Source organism: Helicoverpa zea, chromosome 19 (genome assembly GCF_022581195.2).
Source record: "Helicoverpa zea isolate HzStark_Cry1AcR chromosome 19, ilHelZeax1.1, whole genome shotgun sequence".
In the NCBI taxonomy this organism is placed as follows: Eukaryota; Metazoa; Arthropoda; class Insecta; order Lepidoptera; family Noctuidae; genus Helicoverpa; species Helicoverpa zea.
The window spans coordinates 1,281,096-1,301,750 of NC_061470.1; the positions used below are offsets into that span (position 1 = coordinate 1,281,096).

General features: G+C 37.2%; 3 protein-coding genes across 3 annotated transcripts; 2 read left to right on the forward strand and 1 right to left on the reverse strand.

Annotated features, from left to right (window-relative positions):
* The first annotated feature begins 295 nt into the window (after window positions 1-295).
* On the forward strand, window positions 296-854 carry LOC124639462 (translation machinery-associated protein 16 homolog). The gene has a single exon (XM_047176837.1). It carries the CDS (start codon window positions 353-355, stop codon window positions 839-841), a length of 489 nt encoding a protein of 162 aa, XP_047032793.1. The 5' UTR covers window positions 296-352; the 3' UTR covers window positions 842-854.
* Window positions 855-1,587: 733 nt separating this feature from the next.
* LOC124639487 (transmembrane protein 134) lies at window positions 1,588-9,025 on the reverse strand. The gene is made up of 2 exons (XM_047176875.1): window positions 8,767-9,025; window positions 1,588-4,467 (listed from the first exon to the last, which is right to left on the reverse strand). Exons 1-2 carry the CDS (start codon window positions 8,916-8,918, stop codon window positions 4,122-4,124), a joined length of 498 nt encoding a protein of 165 aa, XP_047032831.1. The 5' UTR covers window positions 8,919-9,025; the 3' UTR covers window positions 1,588-4,121.
* A 451-nt stretch (window positions 9,026-9,476) lies between these two features.
* On the forward strand, window positions 9,477-13,826 carry LOC124639802 (probable ATP-dependent RNA helicase DDX55 homolog). The gene is made up of 6 exons (XM_047177279.1): window positions 9,477-9,845; window positions 10,477-10,671; window positions 11,037-11,515; window positions 11,741-11,981; window positions 12,989-13,336; window positions 13,566-13,826. Exons 1-6 carry the CDS (start codon window positions 9,549-9,551, stop codon window positions 13,794-13,796), a joined length of 1,791 nt encoding a protein of 596 aa, XP_047033235.1. The 5' UTR covers window positions 9,477-9,548; the 3' UTR covers window positions 13,797-13,826.
* The last annotated feature ends 6,829 nt before the right edge of the window (window positions 13,827-20,655 follow it).

Consider the following 20,655-nt stretch of genomic DNA (forward strand, 5'->3'; position numbering starts at 1 on the left):
GTGATGTAATGTCCAACTTGCAAAATAAACGATTTCATTTCATTTCATTTCTATGAGAATCTTCATCTCGTTTAATCATAACCGAAGTTTAATCATCAATCGAATGACTAGTGTGAGTCGTACTGTAATTGAAATCAATAAATCATGCAATTAATTTATTTGGTTCAAAATCATTCCATTACAATAGTTCAGAAATAATAATTTATGTTAAAAGTATCTTTGTAAACGCAACTAATTCATCTTTCAATGTATTGTAATTTGTCATTTTGTCATACATACGCATGTCATTGTCAATTTTGACAACAAATAACACGTGAGGAAAGCGGCGGAGTTAACCAAAACAAACTTCGAAATGCCTAAAATTAAGAAGGATATCGACAAGCTGAAACACCCAAACAGCAGAAAAACCCTAAAAATCATAAGTAAAATAAAGAAACACGAGAAGAAGGATCAGAACAAAGTAGGTACACACATAAAACAAAACCTCATTGGTGAGAAGATTCTATGGTTCAAAGAAAGAATACCGGAAGATTGTGCAGTTTTAAATAAAGAACAGACTTTGGAATTGATTGAGGAGTATTTGGCGCGTTTTGACGAAGAGTTGGAACAAATTGCTTTGAAGAACTCAGTTGGGCAAAGAAAAAACCGCCAACATGCCAGCAGGGAAGATATAATAAACATTACGAAGAAAAATGAACATGAAGAATTTGAAACATGTGGCCTAGAGATGCCTGATCTCTTAGACCATAAGCAGATGGAAGTACTCAGGAATTGGAATGGAGAACTGCGATTTCTACAGCATTTCAAACTAAAAAGAATAGCTAGAAAGCATTTAATATAGCAATAAAATATAACTTGTGTTTCATTTTTATTGGTTCTGTATTACACTACTAAGTAGGCAGTACTGTAAAACATTATATTTTAATTCTTGGGTTTAGTCCGCTATGTTTTAGTAAGTGGACTTTGAGTGTCCACTTTTGGACTTTTTCCACATTGCCATAGATGTCATGTCACCTATTTGATTGTTGATTGATTTGTCATATTGTAGTGGGATCCTAAATCTAAGGTGTAACTAACTATACCTTGGAAGAGCTGAATTGTAATCCAGGATATGTGACTAAAAGTATAAGTTAGAGGTGGATGGTACCATTGAATTATAATGATAACCATACAGTAACCAGCTGCGGTCAAATAGTTGACTAGACCAATGATAATTTCATGGTTGGTTATCATAATAGTTAAATAGTGGAACCCACCCAGTGTCTCGTAATTTTTTTCATAAGTAAATCAGAATCTGCTTCAAACATTGTTAAAATCTTTAGAGGCATGAAGACTTTCATGATTGTCTTTATTTTTGAAGTCATTGCACGATTTATATAATCAAAGCACAAACCAGGCTACATCCCAATTTTAAATTTCGCGCCCTTTGGTTTGAAGGCGCGAAATTCAAATAGTAAATAGGTAATAATTGGTAACTCAGAAAGGCTTGTCGGTCTTATTTTAGGTCAACCATTGTTGTTGTTAGCGTCGTCCTTTTGGTTCACTAGAAATGTAATTCAATAGGTACTACGAAATAAAACACAATAATGAAGAAAGATGACTAATTTATTAAGAACTATTTACAACTCCATATGTATATAGAATAGGATAGTAAATGGGAACCAGCATTGAACACAACCTAAGGAACGGTAGAATATCTGCGCAAATATACAATAATAAAGCCCCATGCAGCTTGTGGATGCGTTGAGAAACCTTACAGCGACAGTTGAGAGATAATCTCTATTTATAAACATAACGTCAGCGTTGCTCAGCAAACTTGTTATGCAAATCGTTTGAAAACAGGTGATTCATTAACCGACCTCTTTGTAAATAAGAGTATAACTGAACAGTAAATACGTCTGCCTAATAAAATGACGAATACTCTACGTCAACGGCTTCTAATTCCGTCATATGTTTTAGTTACGTTGGTGTTACAATGAAGAATTCCTAAACATTAACCAAGGTACTTTTTGTATCATATTTAATAGGTACAGTCAGCGAATAGGCAGGCAATCATGAAAAATAAAAATGCCGCCACAGTTCCCCAAAACGAGCGGAAAAACCGCAAAAAGAATGTAAATAAGAGTTTCTTCTTCGAAATTAATTCGGCATAATCCGGTTTTCCTTAAGTGCATCCAGCCCAAAATGTCGAATAAAGGTATTCTGAACGCATCCATTAAAATAAACATACTGATATGTCGTACGAAATCAGTCACTATATCACATACGAACAACGACTTAAATTAATATTAAAATGAGCATAATTCAATTTATATTATGCTAAAATAATAATAAATAGCAAATTTCGAGTTTCGTCGTGATAATTTAAATCACATCACATAATATTTCGAGTTAATTATTAATTCAATTTATTCATAAGTATTCATCATTTACTATCCTTGGAAACAAGGCGCGGATAACGAAACTCGAAATTTTATGATATTATACCAAAAAAGTATCAATAATTTTAAAAATAATATGCACGCTCACGATCGTCATTCATTCAATGTCTTACTAGCATTTGATTCACTTCAATCTCACAAGCTAAGCTATGAACAAAGGCGTATAAAATAATAACATTATCTAAGTACACCCATTGATGGTAGACGTAAGTAATAGGAGTAGGTAAGCTGAGTTTCTTATAGTTAAATCAATGGGTAAACTTTACACAGAAATATTACCCATTTAAGATATTCTTTAAATGCCCAATTTATTTATGCAGAATGACATTTTATTATGCAGCTGAGTTCAAAAATATTTGTGGACGGTTTTCTGCAGCTGCGTAGGTAAAGCTGCCTTTAACGGCTCAACTCTTTTTTTCTGTCTTTAGTTAAGCGTAGGACTAATTTAATCACAAACAACATAATTAATTGAAGAAAAAAATACTGTAGCCATCCTTTTTAAAAAGATTAAGGCTATGCAAATAATACACAAACGTAGGTACCTACTTTCTCTTTGCAACCTGCGATTCAGGTCTCAAAAGTACAAAAATACAAATCCTGTTTTGGCAGAGTAAAAGTTGTTTATAAAACGCAAAAAAATCTACAATGTAGATATTTGGCATCATAGTAAAAATGCATGTAAAAGAATCCTAAATGGATAATATTTTTGTGTTCTTAACATAATCCAACATTAAGTCCAAAACATTGCTTAGTCTTCAGGAAAGTAATACAGTAGCCTTAAAATATGAAGTTGTGATACATTGGCGGGAAATATAAAATAACTAGTTTCATGGAAGTTTGGTTATATCACGACACTATAAATACCAGAGGCAAAATGAATTGTGGACCATAAATAAAACCGTTTGCTCTCTATTTCCCGCCAAATTCACAAAAATGGTGGCTATTTGTGAAAATGTCATCTGATTAAAAACTTACAAAGTCGCTATGTAAATTCAAATCTCTACGTATCTATGCAACTAGGCACTTCAATAGTCTATTAAAATTATGTTTAAAATTAATATATCACTAGATATTTAGTTACCAAACATTTAAGTAGTTTGCTGAAAATACATTATTTCTTTCTCTTTCAACTGTTCAATACTATCTGTTAAATTGTAACATTTAAAATATTTAACGGTGTTCATTATTTACATTAGGAAATATTGAAATATCGTAGGACTCTGTATCTATAAAAGTTTATTAGTCCTTTCATAGATACAGAGAGAACACTGTACTTAGGTACATAGCGTATATTTTATATCGAATATTATATTTTCTTTAATTATTTAGGAGGACGATCTACGTAACATTCTAACGCAGTATTAAAGTTAGGTTTTTAATAAATAGTTCCAATTTCATCCACATACATATCGTATAGGAGAAGCATCTTTCGAAATAGTAGATATATTTTTTTCTTTTTTTTTGTTTAAATTTTAACAAGAGAAGCTATGTTATATAAAACTTACCCTTATTATTCATTATTTTTGTTCATTTATCTACAATACATCGGATCGATTTAACTTCATTAGAGAGCAAAACAAAACAAACTGCGAACCAAACATCTCCAGACATGATATTCGAACTCCTCGTATAATTTACACTCATTTTACAAGCTTACTCAAACTTAACTAGTAAAAGGAATCAGGTAAACAGCGGGAGATGGTAGAAGTCGTAGCCCCTCTGTCCCCGGGCCGCGAGCCAGATGTACACGACGTGGTAGGCTCCGGGCACGAAGCAGATCATGCCGGCTACGAAGAATACTGCACCTTGGAGGCCGTTCTCGGGCTCAGCGACGGCGAAGGCGCCCATGCCAAGGAGCCCCACGCCGACCAGGAGTAACACCACGGCAGCACATACCGTCTTCCAGTTCTCCCTCACCTTGGGATGGTTCCAGCAGTACATAGACTGCGTCGCCTCCACATACTCGTGGATCAAGGAGTCGGAGTCTCGTGACGTGGTGTCCTCCGTGCATTTGTAGGTTTTGCTGCTGCAAATAGAAAGGGAAAGTTAGGAAACAGCTTATCTATGTGAAATGTTGCATAGTAGCCGATGCCCTTGACTGGAGACTGATAAGCCCCGTGTTGTAAATATTATTGATAGTTGCAAGTACAATACGATAAAGCATAAAGGGCGTGAATGGTGATAACAAGTCTTTAGAAAGTTCTGGAAAGTCAAATCAGAGTGACAAGGCGAATACTCAATACTCAGTTACTTATTATTAAGTGCGCTAGTACTTATATAGAGTCTTAAGGTACAAGATAGTCGCTCGGTCTTAGGAATTTTAACCCACTTAAATTACATGCAGGGTCAATCGCTACACTGTAAGCGTCATGTACCTTTGCCTAAGGCGGTAAGCCAATTAGAGATACTACCTAAGATTTAGTTTAGCATTGAACTGAAGGCGACCTTGCAGTAACATCATAGCTACATAATCGCTTACTTTCATTACCTACGTTGCATTTTTTTATCTTCTAATATTGCTTTGGTTTGTAATCTGATAAGATGCTTATATTTCGTTTACATGGGCAGATAATTATGTGGGAATATGAAAATATTGCTATGAAAAAGTTATGATGTGATAGTTGTACACCTTTTCCTATCCTGCTTCCTCTACTTGGCTCGATTTTGCTTTGAGTTACCTATTTTATCAAATAGTTTTATATATAGAAACGATGCAGAAATTCTGAAGTATATTCCATAAAGCATACTAAAGTATTTATAAAGACGCAGCTACGACTATGTTACGTATTTTTAACTTGGTGTAAAAACAACAGAAAATACCAGGAAATTAAAACGTTAAACATTACCGGGCAACAAATGCAAACTTTAGACTTTGATTTGATTGGCAATTATCGCGAATAAACTAGATTAAGTTAAATTTATCTATGAACTGCAACATTATCAAAATTATTATCCGGGCACAATATTATTAGCATTAATTACAAGTTGTTAAGTACCCATTTACCTACATGAATAGTCATTGGTTACGTAGGTAATTACTTTCCTTCCTCTGTGGAATTATCAAAACAAAATAATATCAATTAGTAGGGCATCTAATCATCATTATCATCATCTGCCTAGCCTTTTCTCAACTATGTTTGGTCGGCTTCTGACCTCCTCAACCCAGTTACCCAGGCAACCCAATACCCCTTGACTACTGGTTGTCAGACTTTCTGGGTTCTGACTACCCTAAAGCAATGAATATTTTACATTTTTTATTCAAACAGTTTTATTTTTGTAGTGGATGTAAACCACAAAATGGATCCTTGATGATAAAAGGCGACCGAGAGGAAGACCAAGGAAACGCTGGAGAGAAGACTTAGACACAAACAGCGACGAGAAAGATGGAAGGCTTTGCCCAGCAGTGGGACAGCATAGGCTAATAAAAAATAAGTCTTACAAAGCGCTTCAAATACCTAGGTAATAAAGGTGTAAACGCACGTGGTCGTGCATAAACAAACTTAACGTGAAGAATATTGTTTACTATCTATCTATCAATCTTATCTCTTATGTCTTCAATTTGAATGAGATCTTATTTAGCTGTTTATATAATTTTATGAATTGTTTAATCTTGCAAGTACCTACTGAGAGTCTCCCTATGTTTACAAATAAATAAATAATGTAGGTAAGTATCTATTACTCAAGAATATGAATGCAACAAACATTGGTTTGTTTTGTTTGGCTCATAACAACAGTAAACAATAAGACAATATATTTTGCCTGGCGAGTACTGATGCAATCACATGCTTACATTAAAGTCTTATGAACAATTTGGTAGTACGTTTTGCAAAACACAAGGTTTTACAAACAAAAACTAATCTTAGGCTTTCCAAATTATCTTAGGCATATAACAATTTTAAGATAAAAAAAAAAGAATAGACACCTGTTATTTTCCAAGCAGACATTTACGAAGATAGTATCAAAACTCTTTTCACTGCACTTCATTTTGTCACACATAATAAAACCTCTTTTTTGTAACTAACTGGCCACTCCAAGGGGATATTCTCGACTGAGTAACATAAGTTTATGAGAGGAAGACCATAGCAATATGATTAGTCACCATTTAAATTGATGAGTTCTTAGTACATTCATTATGACCATGCTGTGTCAAGGGGTCACAGAATGAGAACATGAAATGGAGCATTTTTTATGGGTGAATCATTTCGTATATGTACTTTCCAGTATAAAAAACTTGTGACAAAACTTTCAGAGTAAATGTTTTGAATTGTGATCAAATCGTTTTTTTCTTAGATCTAGCTTCTGCCAGTGATTTCACCTGCATCCCATGGTAACTTAGGCATGAACCAAGATAAAATGACAAAAGCTTTTAGCCTTCCTCGATAAATAGCCATCTGACACTGAAAGAATTTTTCAAATCGGACCAGTATTTCCTGAGATTGGCGTGTTCAAGCAAACAAACTTTTAAGTTTTATAATATTAGTAAAATCATCATCATCATCAGCCTATCGCAGTCCACTGCTGGACATAGGCCTCTCCAAGTGCACGCCACTGAGATCGATTTTCGGCTTCTCGCATCCAGCTCCTGCCAGCCGTCTTGCACAAGTCATCACTCCACCATGCCTGAGGATGTCCTATACTACGTTTGCCGAGGCGTGGTCTCCATATTAATATACATATGAATTAATAAGGAAAAGCTACTACCAAGTAAAAAAAATATAGGTGTAGGCAAATAACCAACCAATAAAGTCTATGAACAATAAATGAAATCATAGTTGATTATTTCAGTATATTTTGTTAGTTTTCCTTCTGAAACATAAAATGGCTTATTTACGCCACAATGGAAACAATAGCTAGCTAGCAATCAATCACTGAATCAATAGATTATACAACTCATTGTAGGTAATTCAAAATGTATTTTGAATTGATCAACTGATTTTAGATTTTGAAAAATCCTTAATACTAATTGCAGTATGACCAAACTGGCTAAATATGCATTATATTAGTACAATTAGCAACTCACTTGTGCACAAACAAATAACTTAAATCATATTTGTTACTATTTATGTTTCAGCAAGAAAAACTATGCACGATATGTTGTGGTTTTGATAAATATTGTGGTAATTAAAAACAACACTAAAGTTGATCAGAGTTGCGTCAATAACAACACTGGCCTGATTTATTTTTTAAGGAAAAAACAACCTTTATTTTATTTTTAATTTACAACATTTTAAGTGCTTTATTTATAGTTGATTCTCTCATGAGAAGGAAATGACTAGATGGTGGACTCAAAGTCTAAAGCTTTTATTTTGTATAGACCTGATCTGACCAGATATTATAGGTGCTTAAGAAATGTCAGAATAGTTAGGTGGACAGTTTCAAGAAGTAGGCCTTATGGAGAGTAACTGGCAAGAGCCATCTAACCATTTTACTCAAGCCAGTGTATAAAAGACTTATTATTTTTAATTTTAGGGATTAAGATTGGAAATACAGTATTTTTTACATATTACTTCCATTCAAGTTTCACAGTTATTGACTTGTGACATTTCTTACATACTAAAGAGTCCATTCAAGGCAAGCCAGTGGAAACAGGCTCCATAATTTGACTTGCCTCTGCCCATTTATGTAAGGAGTATGCATGATATCTGATATTGGCTATGGATCATTAGTGATGCAAAGATTGTTATTTAAAAAAATATGTCAAGAGCTTTGCACCCTATAAGGAAGTGAGAAATTTTGAAATATTTTATAAGTTGAAATACTTCTAATTTAGTTTTTTAATTCATTCAAATTATAGACGTCAAGCAATCAATACACTTCAGTTGAATTATAAATTGTTTTATTATGCATACTGCCTTTGTGCTTAGAATATATTACAGCCTGCTTTGATAGAGCACTATACATTTATAATTCAACAGATTAATCATCTAAAACCCATTAGAAACAGAAACCAATTAGAAAATATTGTCAGATTCTTCAAATAATTCAAAAATAAATAACGTAATATTTTAATAAGATCTCAATTCCGACTTCTTTATCTTTTATGAGGCCAATAAAACGAGTTCAAGCATTCTGTAAGTACTAGGTCAGCGTCCAAGATTATTTAGCGATCGCTAACGACTAATTAACGCCCCAGTACGCCGAACTATGTCTGTGAACCAAGCAAAGACTCGTGGGTTCAACTGCCTTTGGCCCAGTAAGGAAATATGACTCATGAGAAGGTCACGAACGTACTGTGCTTTTAACACAAAGAAATACAATTTAAAGTACATAAATATGGGTGTTAATGACAGTAATAATGATTGTTATGAGATTAATTGTTATTTACCTGGCCAGATATTCATTTCCATTTTTGTATTTGTTCTGTAACGGCGATCTGTCTCCTGTGGCACCGTAAACTTTGATGGCTTCGTCAGTCTCCTCTTCAAATGCATCGTCGATTGAAAAACGTTTGTCGCTGTTACCGAACGGCCTCGTCATGGTTAAATATTGTTGTTATCTATCTGGAGATGTAAAATAAACATCACAGCTAGCGTACGGGACAAAACACAGCTGTCAATTTGTCATATCAACATGCGCCATATTGATCATATATTGATTGCACTGCCAATTTTATACTTGATTGGAAATTGAAAATAAAACATTAAGTTTCCAGTTTTCAAATCAACTTCTATTTAAAATAATATAATGTATACGATGATTAGAAATGTTCTTTGCTATACATTTTCAAACTCACGAAAGCGATGTTGTTACAGTAATTATTACAAAGCTAAAGAAAACAATAATACATCTAAATTATGTTTTTACCGATCAAGTATTTGAACGCCTCCTTGAAACATCTGTTCGGAAAGTAAACTTGAATAAAACCATAATACAATTTTAAAAATTAACATCAAAATGAACGGTGATAAGTAATTAACAAAAAAAAGTATCTTTCAAGACAAATAACTCGAGCTTTTGCAGCTCCGTAAACCAGCTGCCCAGATACGCAGTAAATTATATTAATTACTGAACGAAGAAGTAACAATCAATGTCAAATTAGTGTCAAATCCACATGGTGTTTACTTGGTGTATAATGTGCTTTCCCGTCTAGAAAAATAAAAATAAAAGATGGTTATCAAAGACTGGGCTAAAGTTACGCCCACGCTGTCGCAGCCTGTGTTATCCTGCATTGAAAAACAGGGGTTTAAAACCATGACTCCTATCCAGGTTGCAGTAATACCTTTAATCATGTCGTGTAAAGATGTGGTGGCGGAAGCGGTGACCGGGTCTGGTAAAACTTTGGCGTTTGTCGTGCCGATGATAGAAATGTTGATAAAGAAGCAGAAGGAGGCACCGCTGAGGAAGGACTACGTTTATGCTGTCATTATTTCACCGACTAGAGAGTTGGCCTCACAGATTTATACGGTTTGTACTTATTCTTCATTATGGTTTATAATTGACCTTACTTATAAGGCGGAGCATTGGAAAATAGTTGTAGATGTGTCAATGTGTATGTGTAGTGAAGTTTCCTTTCATAAAGTTCCATCTACTTTCATGTGACCCAAAGGCTGGTTTTTATTTTGGTCAAAAATTAAGCATTGCCATCCAATGTGGCAATGCTGCCAGCCTCTTGGGTACACTCCCGGTGGGCAGCGATGAGGAGTTTTTTGATGCCATTTTATAATTTTTTTTTAGTGTATATAAGTTAGTTGTATGTTGTATATATATTTATTATTAAGATAAGATATTGTAAAAAGTTATTTGCAAATAAAATAATTCTTTCATGTTTAAAAGTCAATGCTAAAAGTTTTTATTTCAAAGAGGCATTTGCAGGCTCGTGATAAAAATTAAAAAATTGTTTGTGCTCTTACTCCTGTATTAGCTAACATGTTAAAAAGTTAATAACTTCAAGTTAAGAATTTCACGCTTATTTCAAATCCATGTACAATAAATCACAGAATTCTTAAAGTATAAAGTATTTATTTTGCTGTCACCAACAATAATATCAGTAGTGTAAGTAAGCAGTAAAATGTAAACTCCTTCTTCCCATCTCCAGGTCATAGAACAGTTCCTCCAAGAGCCGGAGCTGTCGCACATCACAATGGCACTGCTCCTCGGAGGCAGACCAGTGGAGGCTGATGTGGAAACCATACAGAAAGGAGCTCACATAGCCATGTGCACTCCGGGCAGGTTAGGCGACTTGCTCGCAGAGAGGAAGCAACTGAACCTAGCTGGGAGACTGAAAGAATTGGTAAATTCATTAATCTACCACTATTCAAAAATAGTTTTTGTTTGTTTGTACACTAAAGATTCCAAACTCCTGACCCAGTTTTAAAAATTTCATTGTTGGGAACTTTCCCTGTGGGTTAAATAGGCTGCTTATTATCAAAAAAAAAAGACAGATAGCAGAATACAGAAAGCAGTTTTCAGAATTTAATTTTAAAAAACCTGATAATGTCAATTGAACTGTAAAGTTAAATTTAATAAAATGATTTTTTTTTCAACCCACTTAAACAGTTAGTCTATGGATCCCTAAATATTACTTTTGGAGTAATTCCTTATTTACCTGTAAAAGTACGAAACTTTATTTGTATATCCACAACTTTTTACTTCCAGGATATCTTAGTCTTGGATGAAGCAGACCGCCTTCTAGACCTTGGATTCAGTGCAACTCTCACCACGATCCTGCAATACCTACCTCGACAGCGGCGCACAGGCCTCTTCTCAGCCACACAGACCAAAGAGCTACAAGATCTTGTACGAGCAGGTCTAAGAAACCCGGTCGTCGTCAGCGTTAAAGAAAAATCCACAATCAGCACACCAATTCTCTTAGAAAACTATTATGTTATCGTAGAACCAGAAGACAAGTTTTTATTCCTCCTAAATTTCTTAAGAAACAGGAAAATTGCAAAAGGTCTGTTCTTCTTGCCTACTTGCGCGTGCGTTGATTATTGGGCCGATGTGTTACCAGTGTTCTTGCCAGATATAAAAATCTTTGCAATTCATGGTAAAATGAAGTTGAAAAGGAGCAAGATTTTGGAGAAGTTTCGGCAAGCTGACAATACTATTTTGTTGTGTACGGATTTATTGGCTAGGTGAGTCTCAAACTCCATTTACCACATTTTTGACTTGTGCCATTTCACCAGCATCTCAAGGGGTTTTTTTGGAGTACCAGGATTAAAAAATTACCCTAAAATCCCAGGTATCCCCATCTACAGACCTTATCCTGGTTATATTCAGACCCAAATTGTATTTTAAAGTGTCTATCAGTTTTCATATAGACAATTCTCTAATCATACTTCTCAACTCCATATTTCCAGAGGCCTCGACATCCCAGAAGTAGAATGGGTGCTCCAATGGGAGCCGCCAACGAACCCTGCCTCTCTAGTCCACCGCGTCGGCCGCACGGCGCGGGGCGGCGCGGCGGGCTGCTCGCTGCTGCCGCTGCTGCCCACTGAGGACACCTATGTGCCCTTCATCAAGACCAATCAGATGGTGGAGTTGAAAGATTGGAGGCAGTCCAAGGATGAGATCAAGATTAGTCCTAAATTGAAGGAGAAAGTGAGTGTCATGTGTTAAAAATAGACTTATTTCAATTGTTCCTTTATTTATCCAAATGGATTTATTTTCCACCAATAAATTACCTATATCACTATTTGTTCTCACTCGTCTCCTGCGAGGATTACTACCGCAACCGGATAGGAAGTAGCCTGTGTCCATTCTCACGGTCTATAGTCTGTTTTTTAATCTCGTAGACTAAATTGACACTTGCAAAATGTCAAACTTTCAAATAATGTTGCTAGCTCTTTGGTGCAGTGTTGTACTTACTATACCGGTTCGTTGAATCGTAACTTTTTATCTATAAATAGACGAATTTAATATTCATTCAAAGTTTTATATTTAAAATTCACGTACGTACTCAGTACATATTCAGTTGTCGAGTTCCCTCGACCTTCTTTCGTCTCCATCATCAGGTTAGCTCCGAATCTTCACTGTTGCATAATGTTATAAGACATACATCTTATAATCAAGTTTTTATTCTGCGCATGCCTACAACTTTCAAAAGTTGCCCTGAATTTCTCAGGGTTTCCATCATCAGATCCTGACCTGATGATTATGGGACCACCTGTGAGGTATACTCTATCAAACAAAAAAATAATTTAATAAAATAGTCCATTCATAGTACTATGAACGATGTTTTCATAACAGCGCCTGAACAATTTTTAAAGCATTTTTTTCTTATGAAGGTGTAAAAAAAATGAATTAGAGAGTATGCCATATTTTTTTAAACATTTTTATCTTTTTTTTGAGATACGTCACATTGTACATAGGACGTGGGGCAATTTTGTATGGATTGTGATCCGTCTTCTTTTATTTCAATCGATTCAGTAGTTTTGGCGTGAAAACGGAACAGACAGGAAAATTTTGTGTGGGAACCCTTAGTAAGAATTTAATCTCTGTTGACCTACAAATACAGGGAGCAAGATTGGTGTGTTTACTGATCCCCAGACGAACAGCATAAAACATTTATATCTTTTATAATAAAAACTAATTTTCTATCTTTCCAGGTGCTATCAATGCTACACGAACAGCAAAAACAAGACAGATCAGTCTTAGACAAAGGACAGCGCGCCTTCGTCTCTCACATGCGAGCTTACACAAAACACGAGTGTAACCTACTCCTGCAATTCAAAGAACTACCCCTAGGCCACATAGCTACCAGCTACGGACTCCTAAAGTTACCCCTCATGCCCGAAATAAAGCAGGAACATAAGGACCAGTTTGTGGGACCAAAGGAGCAGATAGATTTTAACAGTATACCGTACAAAGATAAGCAGAAGGAAGCCAGTAGGTTGCAGAAGTTGGGCGAGTTTAAGAAGACTGGTGTTTGGCCCTCCAAGAAGAAAAAGAAAATGGTGAGTGACTTTTTTGTTTATGACTTTATGAATCGAACTTAAATAATTATAAAAAAAAAAACAATTTTCCGCCGGGTTTCCTCTTATAAAGAAACTATATTACTTCCAAGTTTCATCAAATTCCATTCAGAAGTGTTAGCGTGAAAGAGGATCAAACACCCATACATACACACTTTCCCGTTTATAAATTTTAAAGGGTTGCTTTTAATCTGGATAACATTATTTTCAGGTACAATCCGAACCATGGGAGCAAGCGAAACAGAACAAAGAAGAGCGCAAACTGAAGCGGAAAAAGCGAAAAGAGCTGAAAAAGAATGACCCAGATAGCGGAAAGAAGCGAAAGCGTAAAGCGGTCACACAAGAAGAGTTGAATGAACTCGCAGCGGATATAGCGCTTATGAAAAAGCTTAAAAAGCGGAAAATTACTCAGGAACAGTTTGATCAGCAGTTTGAAGTGTAGATAATTATGTAATAAATAGTTTATTATATTGTTGTTTTGTTTCATTATTTATTTGATACCCTATTGCTGTCTAAAAAAAATCGTTTATTCAAATTAGGCTGATAAATCAGCACTTTTCGAACGTCAAAAACAAAAGACAGCCCCCAAAACGCCCGCCCTGTGGGATTCTGCTGTGCTCATTTTATTCTTTTTTAGGGTTCCGTACCCAAAGGGTAAAGCGGGACCCTATTGTTTTCGCTCCTCTGTCCGCCCGTCTGTCACCAAGCTGTATCTCATGAACCGTGATAGTTGATTCTCGCCACAGAGTGTCTTTGGTTAGCACGTGTGCCTAGAATTTTCAGCCGTTTTAAGTGTTTTGGTGAACTTTTGTGACTTAGTTTTGTGTTTGTGTGTTGTCCTTGTGTTTGTCTCCAGTGGTGTACTGTTATTTCGGTAACTTACTAGTTGTTTATAAGCATAATGGATCAAAATAAACCTCCCGATCCCGATCCTCCCGACATCTCTGCATATGCTCCTCTTTCCCCCAACTATCCGCTATCCCAACTCGCTGATGTTGCTTGCAGCATCGCGGACTCCCAGACCCCATCAACCTCGTATACCAGGAAACGCTCCGGAGATGATGCTAACATTAGCGTGTCAACCCCGCCATCCAAACAACAAAGGAACCTAGTTGGCCGCAGCAGGTACTCAGCTACTGATAAGGCACCTTTTATCGTTCATGTCTCTCGATTGGAGCCCCAGCCTAACGCCGGTACCTCTCTACACCCTGTTACTTTCGGAATATTCCTACAAAAACATAATATTACTAACGTTGTCCGTGATGGTGTTAAAAAAGTTGGTAGGAACCGTGTGTCTGTAGAGTTTAAATCCCCTCAGGATGCAAACTCATTTATTATTAACAGCATTTTACATAAGAACTGCTATGTTGCCTCAATCCCCACTTTTAATATAACTAGGATGGGAGTTGTGACTGGTGTTCCCACAGATTTAAATGAAGAGGAAGCCCAAAAATACTTACAGGTCCCTTCAGGTTGTGGTGAAATCCTGAAAGTTCGTCGCATAAGCAGGAAAGTAGTTATAGATGGAGTAACTGAATTCAAGGCAACAGAGACATGTGTACTTACCTTTGATGGCCAAGTATTGCCTCAAAGAGTTTTTTGCTGTTACACTTCCCTTCCAGTTCAGCAATATGTTTATCCCACCATCCAGTGCCGTAAGTGCTGCAGGTTTGGTCATGTGGAACTAGTGTGTCGGTCCAAGCCTCGCTGCAGTAAGTGCGGCCATGATCACCCTGGTGATGGTTGCAGCACTTCTGAGGCGGAGGCATTCTGTGTGCTCTGCTCAGGGAATCATTTTGCAAATAGCAAGTCATGCCCGGAGTTGGGTAGACAGAAGGCCATTAAGACGGTTATGGCTGAGAAGTCCCTTTCATATGCTGAAGCTAGCAAATCTGTCCCACTTGCTTCTCGCAATTATGCGAATGCTGCAAAAGCAGTTCCCGCCCCCACTCAGTCATACCGCAAAACTGTTTTCCTTAAGCCAAGGACCCATGCCCCTCTATCTCCCTCTTATGATAAAGCTGCCCATCAGCAGATTATTAACTCCCCTGCACCTTCACAGCCTGATGGCTGCGCTCTGAATAACCCATTCATTGATAGTAATGTTTCCTCAATAATAGATATACTTATTAAACTTCTATCTACAATCCTATCCACCAATAATACCCAATTACCGTCCAACGTTGCCTACCAATTAACTAACCTTTTATCAAATATTAGAAATGGCGCCTCGCCAAGTATTCCTTCAATGGAATGTGAGGAGCGTGTGGCATAAAAAGCACGACCTCATATTCCTCCTCAACAAATTCAAGCCTCTGGCTTGCTCTGTAGCTGAGACTTGGCTCACCCCGAGTCTCAGTTTTAATATACCACTATTTAATATTCTCAGATGTGACAGATCTGATGGCTATGGAGGGTCGGCTCTCCTTGTTAATAATCGTGTCCCCCTCTCCACCTTGTCCCTTCCGGTTCTGGATGGTGATATGAATATAGTTGCGTGTAGAATCGAGGGTATCACTGTTTTATCGGTGTATATTTCCCATCCTCAGCGTAGGTTTTTAACCACCATTAGGGACATTTTGAATAGCATAGTAGGACCTGTGCTCGTCATGGGTGACTTCAACTGTCACCACTTTAGATGGGGCTCCAATCGTTGTGATTCGTTTGGGGAAGGTTTAGTAGAAATCTTGGATGATTTAGACCTTTGCATCTTAAATGATGGTAGCCCTACTCGTAGATCCCTTCCAGGACAGCAAAAGAGTTGTGTAGACCTCACATTCTGTTCAGTTGAGTTGGCGGCATCAATTCATTGGGAATGTACTACTCTGACGCATGGTAGCGACCATTTCCCCATTGTTGTAACTTTAATTAATAAAACTTATTTAGAGAAAACTTCTCCTCCACTATTGAAGTACAACTTGTCCAAACCTGATTGGTCGAAGTTTGCATCTTTACTGGAGGGGAAAATTAGTACGCTTCCAAATTTAAATTCAAGTTTCCAAGATTCTTCTGGTCACTGCCATGCTAAGAGCTGCTACGATGGCTTTATCTCGGCCATTACCTCAAGCGCAGACTCTACCTTTCCGTTGCGCAACTGTGCCAGAAATAAAATCCCGTCACCCCCGTGGTGGGATCAAGAATGCACATCGGTTATTAAAGAAAGAAAAGAGGCCGAAAAACAGTACAATGATGCGATGAATAGCGTCAATCTTATACGGTACAGACGAGTGTTAGCTCAATCTCGACGGCTTCTTCGCAAGAAGAAACGTCGCGGTTGGGTTAAGTTTTGCACTTCTCTATCCCCTTCCACTCCTATTTCAGCAGTTTGGAAGAGCATTAATCGTTTCAGGCGAGGCTGCTCCCCATCTATCTCTTCCCCTATCTCGAGACAAACTGCTGAATCCTTTTTCGACAAAATTGCTCCAGCCTATGTTCCTTCTTCCTCAGAACTTCTGCTCCCGTCTGTAAATATTTTGGACGATCCTATGAATGAACCATTTTCGTTGGAGGAACTTGATGCGGTGTTACGTCATGTTAGGGATTCCGCCCCAGGCATAGACGGCATACCGTACTCATTTGCAGTTCATTTTGGTTTTGAAGCAAAAAAGTATTTTTTAGGAATATTAAATTATTGTTATCAATTTGGTTGGGTTCCCGAACAGTGGAAAGCTCAGATAGTAATTCCCCTTTTGAAGCCCGGCAAGACTGCTGATGATCCGAATGGCCTTAGACCAATTGCTTTGTCCTCAGTGTTGGCCAAGATATTGGAACATTTAATTAAAAATAGACTTGAGTGGTTGGTGGAGTCTAGGGATTTACTGCCGAGCCATCAGTTTGGCTTTAGAAAGGGGCTTAGCACCATGGACAGTGTGGCAATTTTGGTTACTGATATCCGTACAGCCTTTTCCAAAAATGAATCTGCTGTAGCCACTTTCCTTGACATCTCTTCCGCATACGACAGCGTCCTTCTTCCAGTTCTCAGGCAAAAATTGCAACAGCTGAGGATTCCGGGTAAGATGGTACAATGTATATGCGCACTCCTCATGTCTCGCTCTTTGATGCTCAGAGTGCAGGGGGAGGTATTTGAGGTGAGACAGACGTGGAAGGGCCTTCCCCAAGGCTCAGTTCTGAGCCCACTACTATACAACCTGTATACAGCAGACATTGGCTCCTGCCTTAATTGTGACTGCCACCTTCTACAATACGCGGACGACCTAGTGTTGTATGTAGTAAATTCATCTATTGCGGACGCTGCCTCATCTCTCTGTCTCTCCCTGGACTCTCTGCACACATGGCTTTTGAACCATGGTCTCACGTTATCCGCCCCAAAAAGCTCGGTAGTGATTTTTTCCCGAAAACTACTGATCCCTCAGGTCTCAGTTAACATTCAAGGACAAGATATTCCCATAAATAATAAAACAAAATTTTTAGGCGTTTTCTTAGATTCAAAATTATCCGGGATTCACCACTTTAACTATTTGATCCAAAGATGCGAAAGAGCAATCTCCATCTTAAAAGCTCTCGCTGGTGTCTGGTGGGGGGCCCATCCCTTCACTATGAAACTGGTCTACAATGCCTTAGTCCGCAGTATCCTGGACTATGGGTCACACTTGGTGATTCCAAGCAACAAAGGTGCCTTGGCCGGTTTAGATAGGATTCAATCTCAATGCCTTCGAATCATCTCAGGTTGCATGAAGTCGTCGCCTATTAACGCCTTGCAGGTCGAATGCGCGGAACCTCCTCTAGCCCTGAGACGTCAGTACCTTGCTTCCCGTTTCCTATCCAGGGTTATTCCCAAGTCGTCCCACCCCCTCATCCCAAAACTCAGAGAGCTTGACACTCTTTGTCACAGCTCCAAATATTGGGAACACAAAGAAATCCCCCTATTCCTAAAAGCATACCGGTTTTTTCAAAATTTAGAATCCCCCATTGCTCCATATCCCAGACTTCCTCTATTTAATTACCCCTATGAAGTACTTTGCTTCACCCCTAAAATATTCTATAACATTGGCATATCCAAAAACTCCCCATCGGCAAATTCGGCCTTTAATGCGGTTTTGGGTGAACGATGGATTGGGTTTCAAAAGTTCTTCACGGATGCTTCCAAATCAAATGGTGGCTGTACTGGAGCCGCGGTTTACTATCAGAACTCTAAAATAATTTTGAAATTCAAATGTCCGAAGGAGTCTTCTGTATTTACAGGCGAGTGTGTGGCACTATTGGAAGCTTGTCGTTTTATAGAGTCCCATGAGATTAGCTATGGAGTTATCTTTACTGACTCCCTTAGCTGTCTCCAAGCCCTATCCCAGAATCCCTTTAGAACTAAACTCCATTTTCCTATTGTCCTGGATATTAAAAAGTCCCTTTTCTCCTGCACTAGGCAAGAGAAAGAAGTTCACTTAGTCTGGATTCCTAGCCATTGCGGTATAGCGGGCAATGAATGTGCCGATGCATTGGCCAAAGATGCGTGTTCATCTGAGTCTGCTGACCTTGTACACTTCTCCCTTCAAGGGCATGACCTGCTAAACCTCCCTAAATTGAGTCTTGAGACCTCGTGGCAGGAATGCTGGAACATCTCCAGCAAAAAGAAGGGTAGCTCTTATTTCGCCATTCAACCGGTTGTAAAACCAAAACCGTGGTTTTCAAAATTTAAAAAATACCCTAAAAGGGTAATTTCAGTCCTGTGCAGAATACGGTTAGGTCACTGTTGTACACCGGTCTTTCTGCGCAAAATTCGGGTGCAGGATTCATCCCTCTGCGAGTGTGGACTGGATGAGGGTACCCTGGACCATATATTTTTTGACTGTCCTAACAACTCATCCTTTGATTTATATGGTCGTCTCCAAAAACTTAAAATTCCTCTCCCTACTAATTTCCGTTCCCTCTTATCCCACTCCTGTCCAGAACTGCTCCAGATGCTGTTGATGTTTATACATCAAAACAATATTAAATTATAAACTGTGGCCTATATTTAGGCCTCAGTTTGTATGGTTGTGGTATATGTATGTTATGTGTTACTAACATTTTCTTGTTATTTTTATATATGTAAATGTATTTCTGTTTGTTTCAGTGCCGTCCTACTAACACATTAAGTTACACAAGATCGGCCACAGCTCCGTCTTAAATCAATATATAATTATTATTTTTTTTTTTTTTTCATTAAAAGCACTACTTGCTTGTCATCCCACTTGTCATTGGCAGAATCGTCGAATTGACATCGACACGGATTGCCATATCCAAAAATAGAATAGAATAGAACCGTGATAGTTTGAGAGTTGAAATTTTCACAGATGATGTATTTCTGTTGCCGCTATAACAACAAATACTGAAAACTGGAATAAAATAAATAAATATTACAACAAACGTGATTTTTTTGATCATTTTCTAAACAATGGTACGGAACCCTTCTTGTGCGAGTCCGACTCGCACTTGGCCAGTTTTTTTATAAGTTTACTAGCCAATTTCCGCGGTTTAACCCGCATCCCATTACCACGAACTATTTCCCGCAATGGGATAAAGTATAGCATATATGTTACTCGGGAAGAGTATAGCTTTCTATATAACAGTGAAATATGTTTTCAAATAGGTAGTAGTTTCGGAGCCTTTGGTTGGGTACAAACAAAAAATCATTCCATTTTATTATTAGTTATATAGTTTAGTAGGATTGAAATAATACGACCAATGAAAATAGTAAAATAAATATATATTTCTGTTCAACTTTCGTAGCAATATTAATGATCTGAGTATTACTTATCAAAACACAACAAGGCACTTATCACCTATATTTATTTAATTATATAATATTGACAATTTTCATGTAAAACGTTATACAATTTTATATGTAGCTCTGTAGCATTGGCACTTAGTAGCACCGAATAAGGCATTAATTATTACAAATCTGAAATTGTAAGATTACATTCAAAATTGAGCTTTAATGTTATAGATTTTAGAGTTAAAATAACAATGTATAGAAAAGACTTTATAAATTGAAAATGTATACGTCGTAAGTTATATTGTCAAGCATTTCGCAGTATATTGGTATAAAAAGCTAGTCAATAGTTAGTTACCAATCTTTAAAACTGGTTGACTGAAAGGCTAAAGTTGGCTTAATATTGCAGAGCCTTAATAAAACATTGATAAATAAGTCGAAGTTAATTCGTGACTACTCATAATACTTATTTACATACAAAGTTCTTCAAGTTTTCATATTTCTTATGCTTTAGATATGACAATATATAAATAACTGTCAAAGGCTTATTTGCCATATTTATTTTTACGTAACTTGGATTGAGAAGTCTATT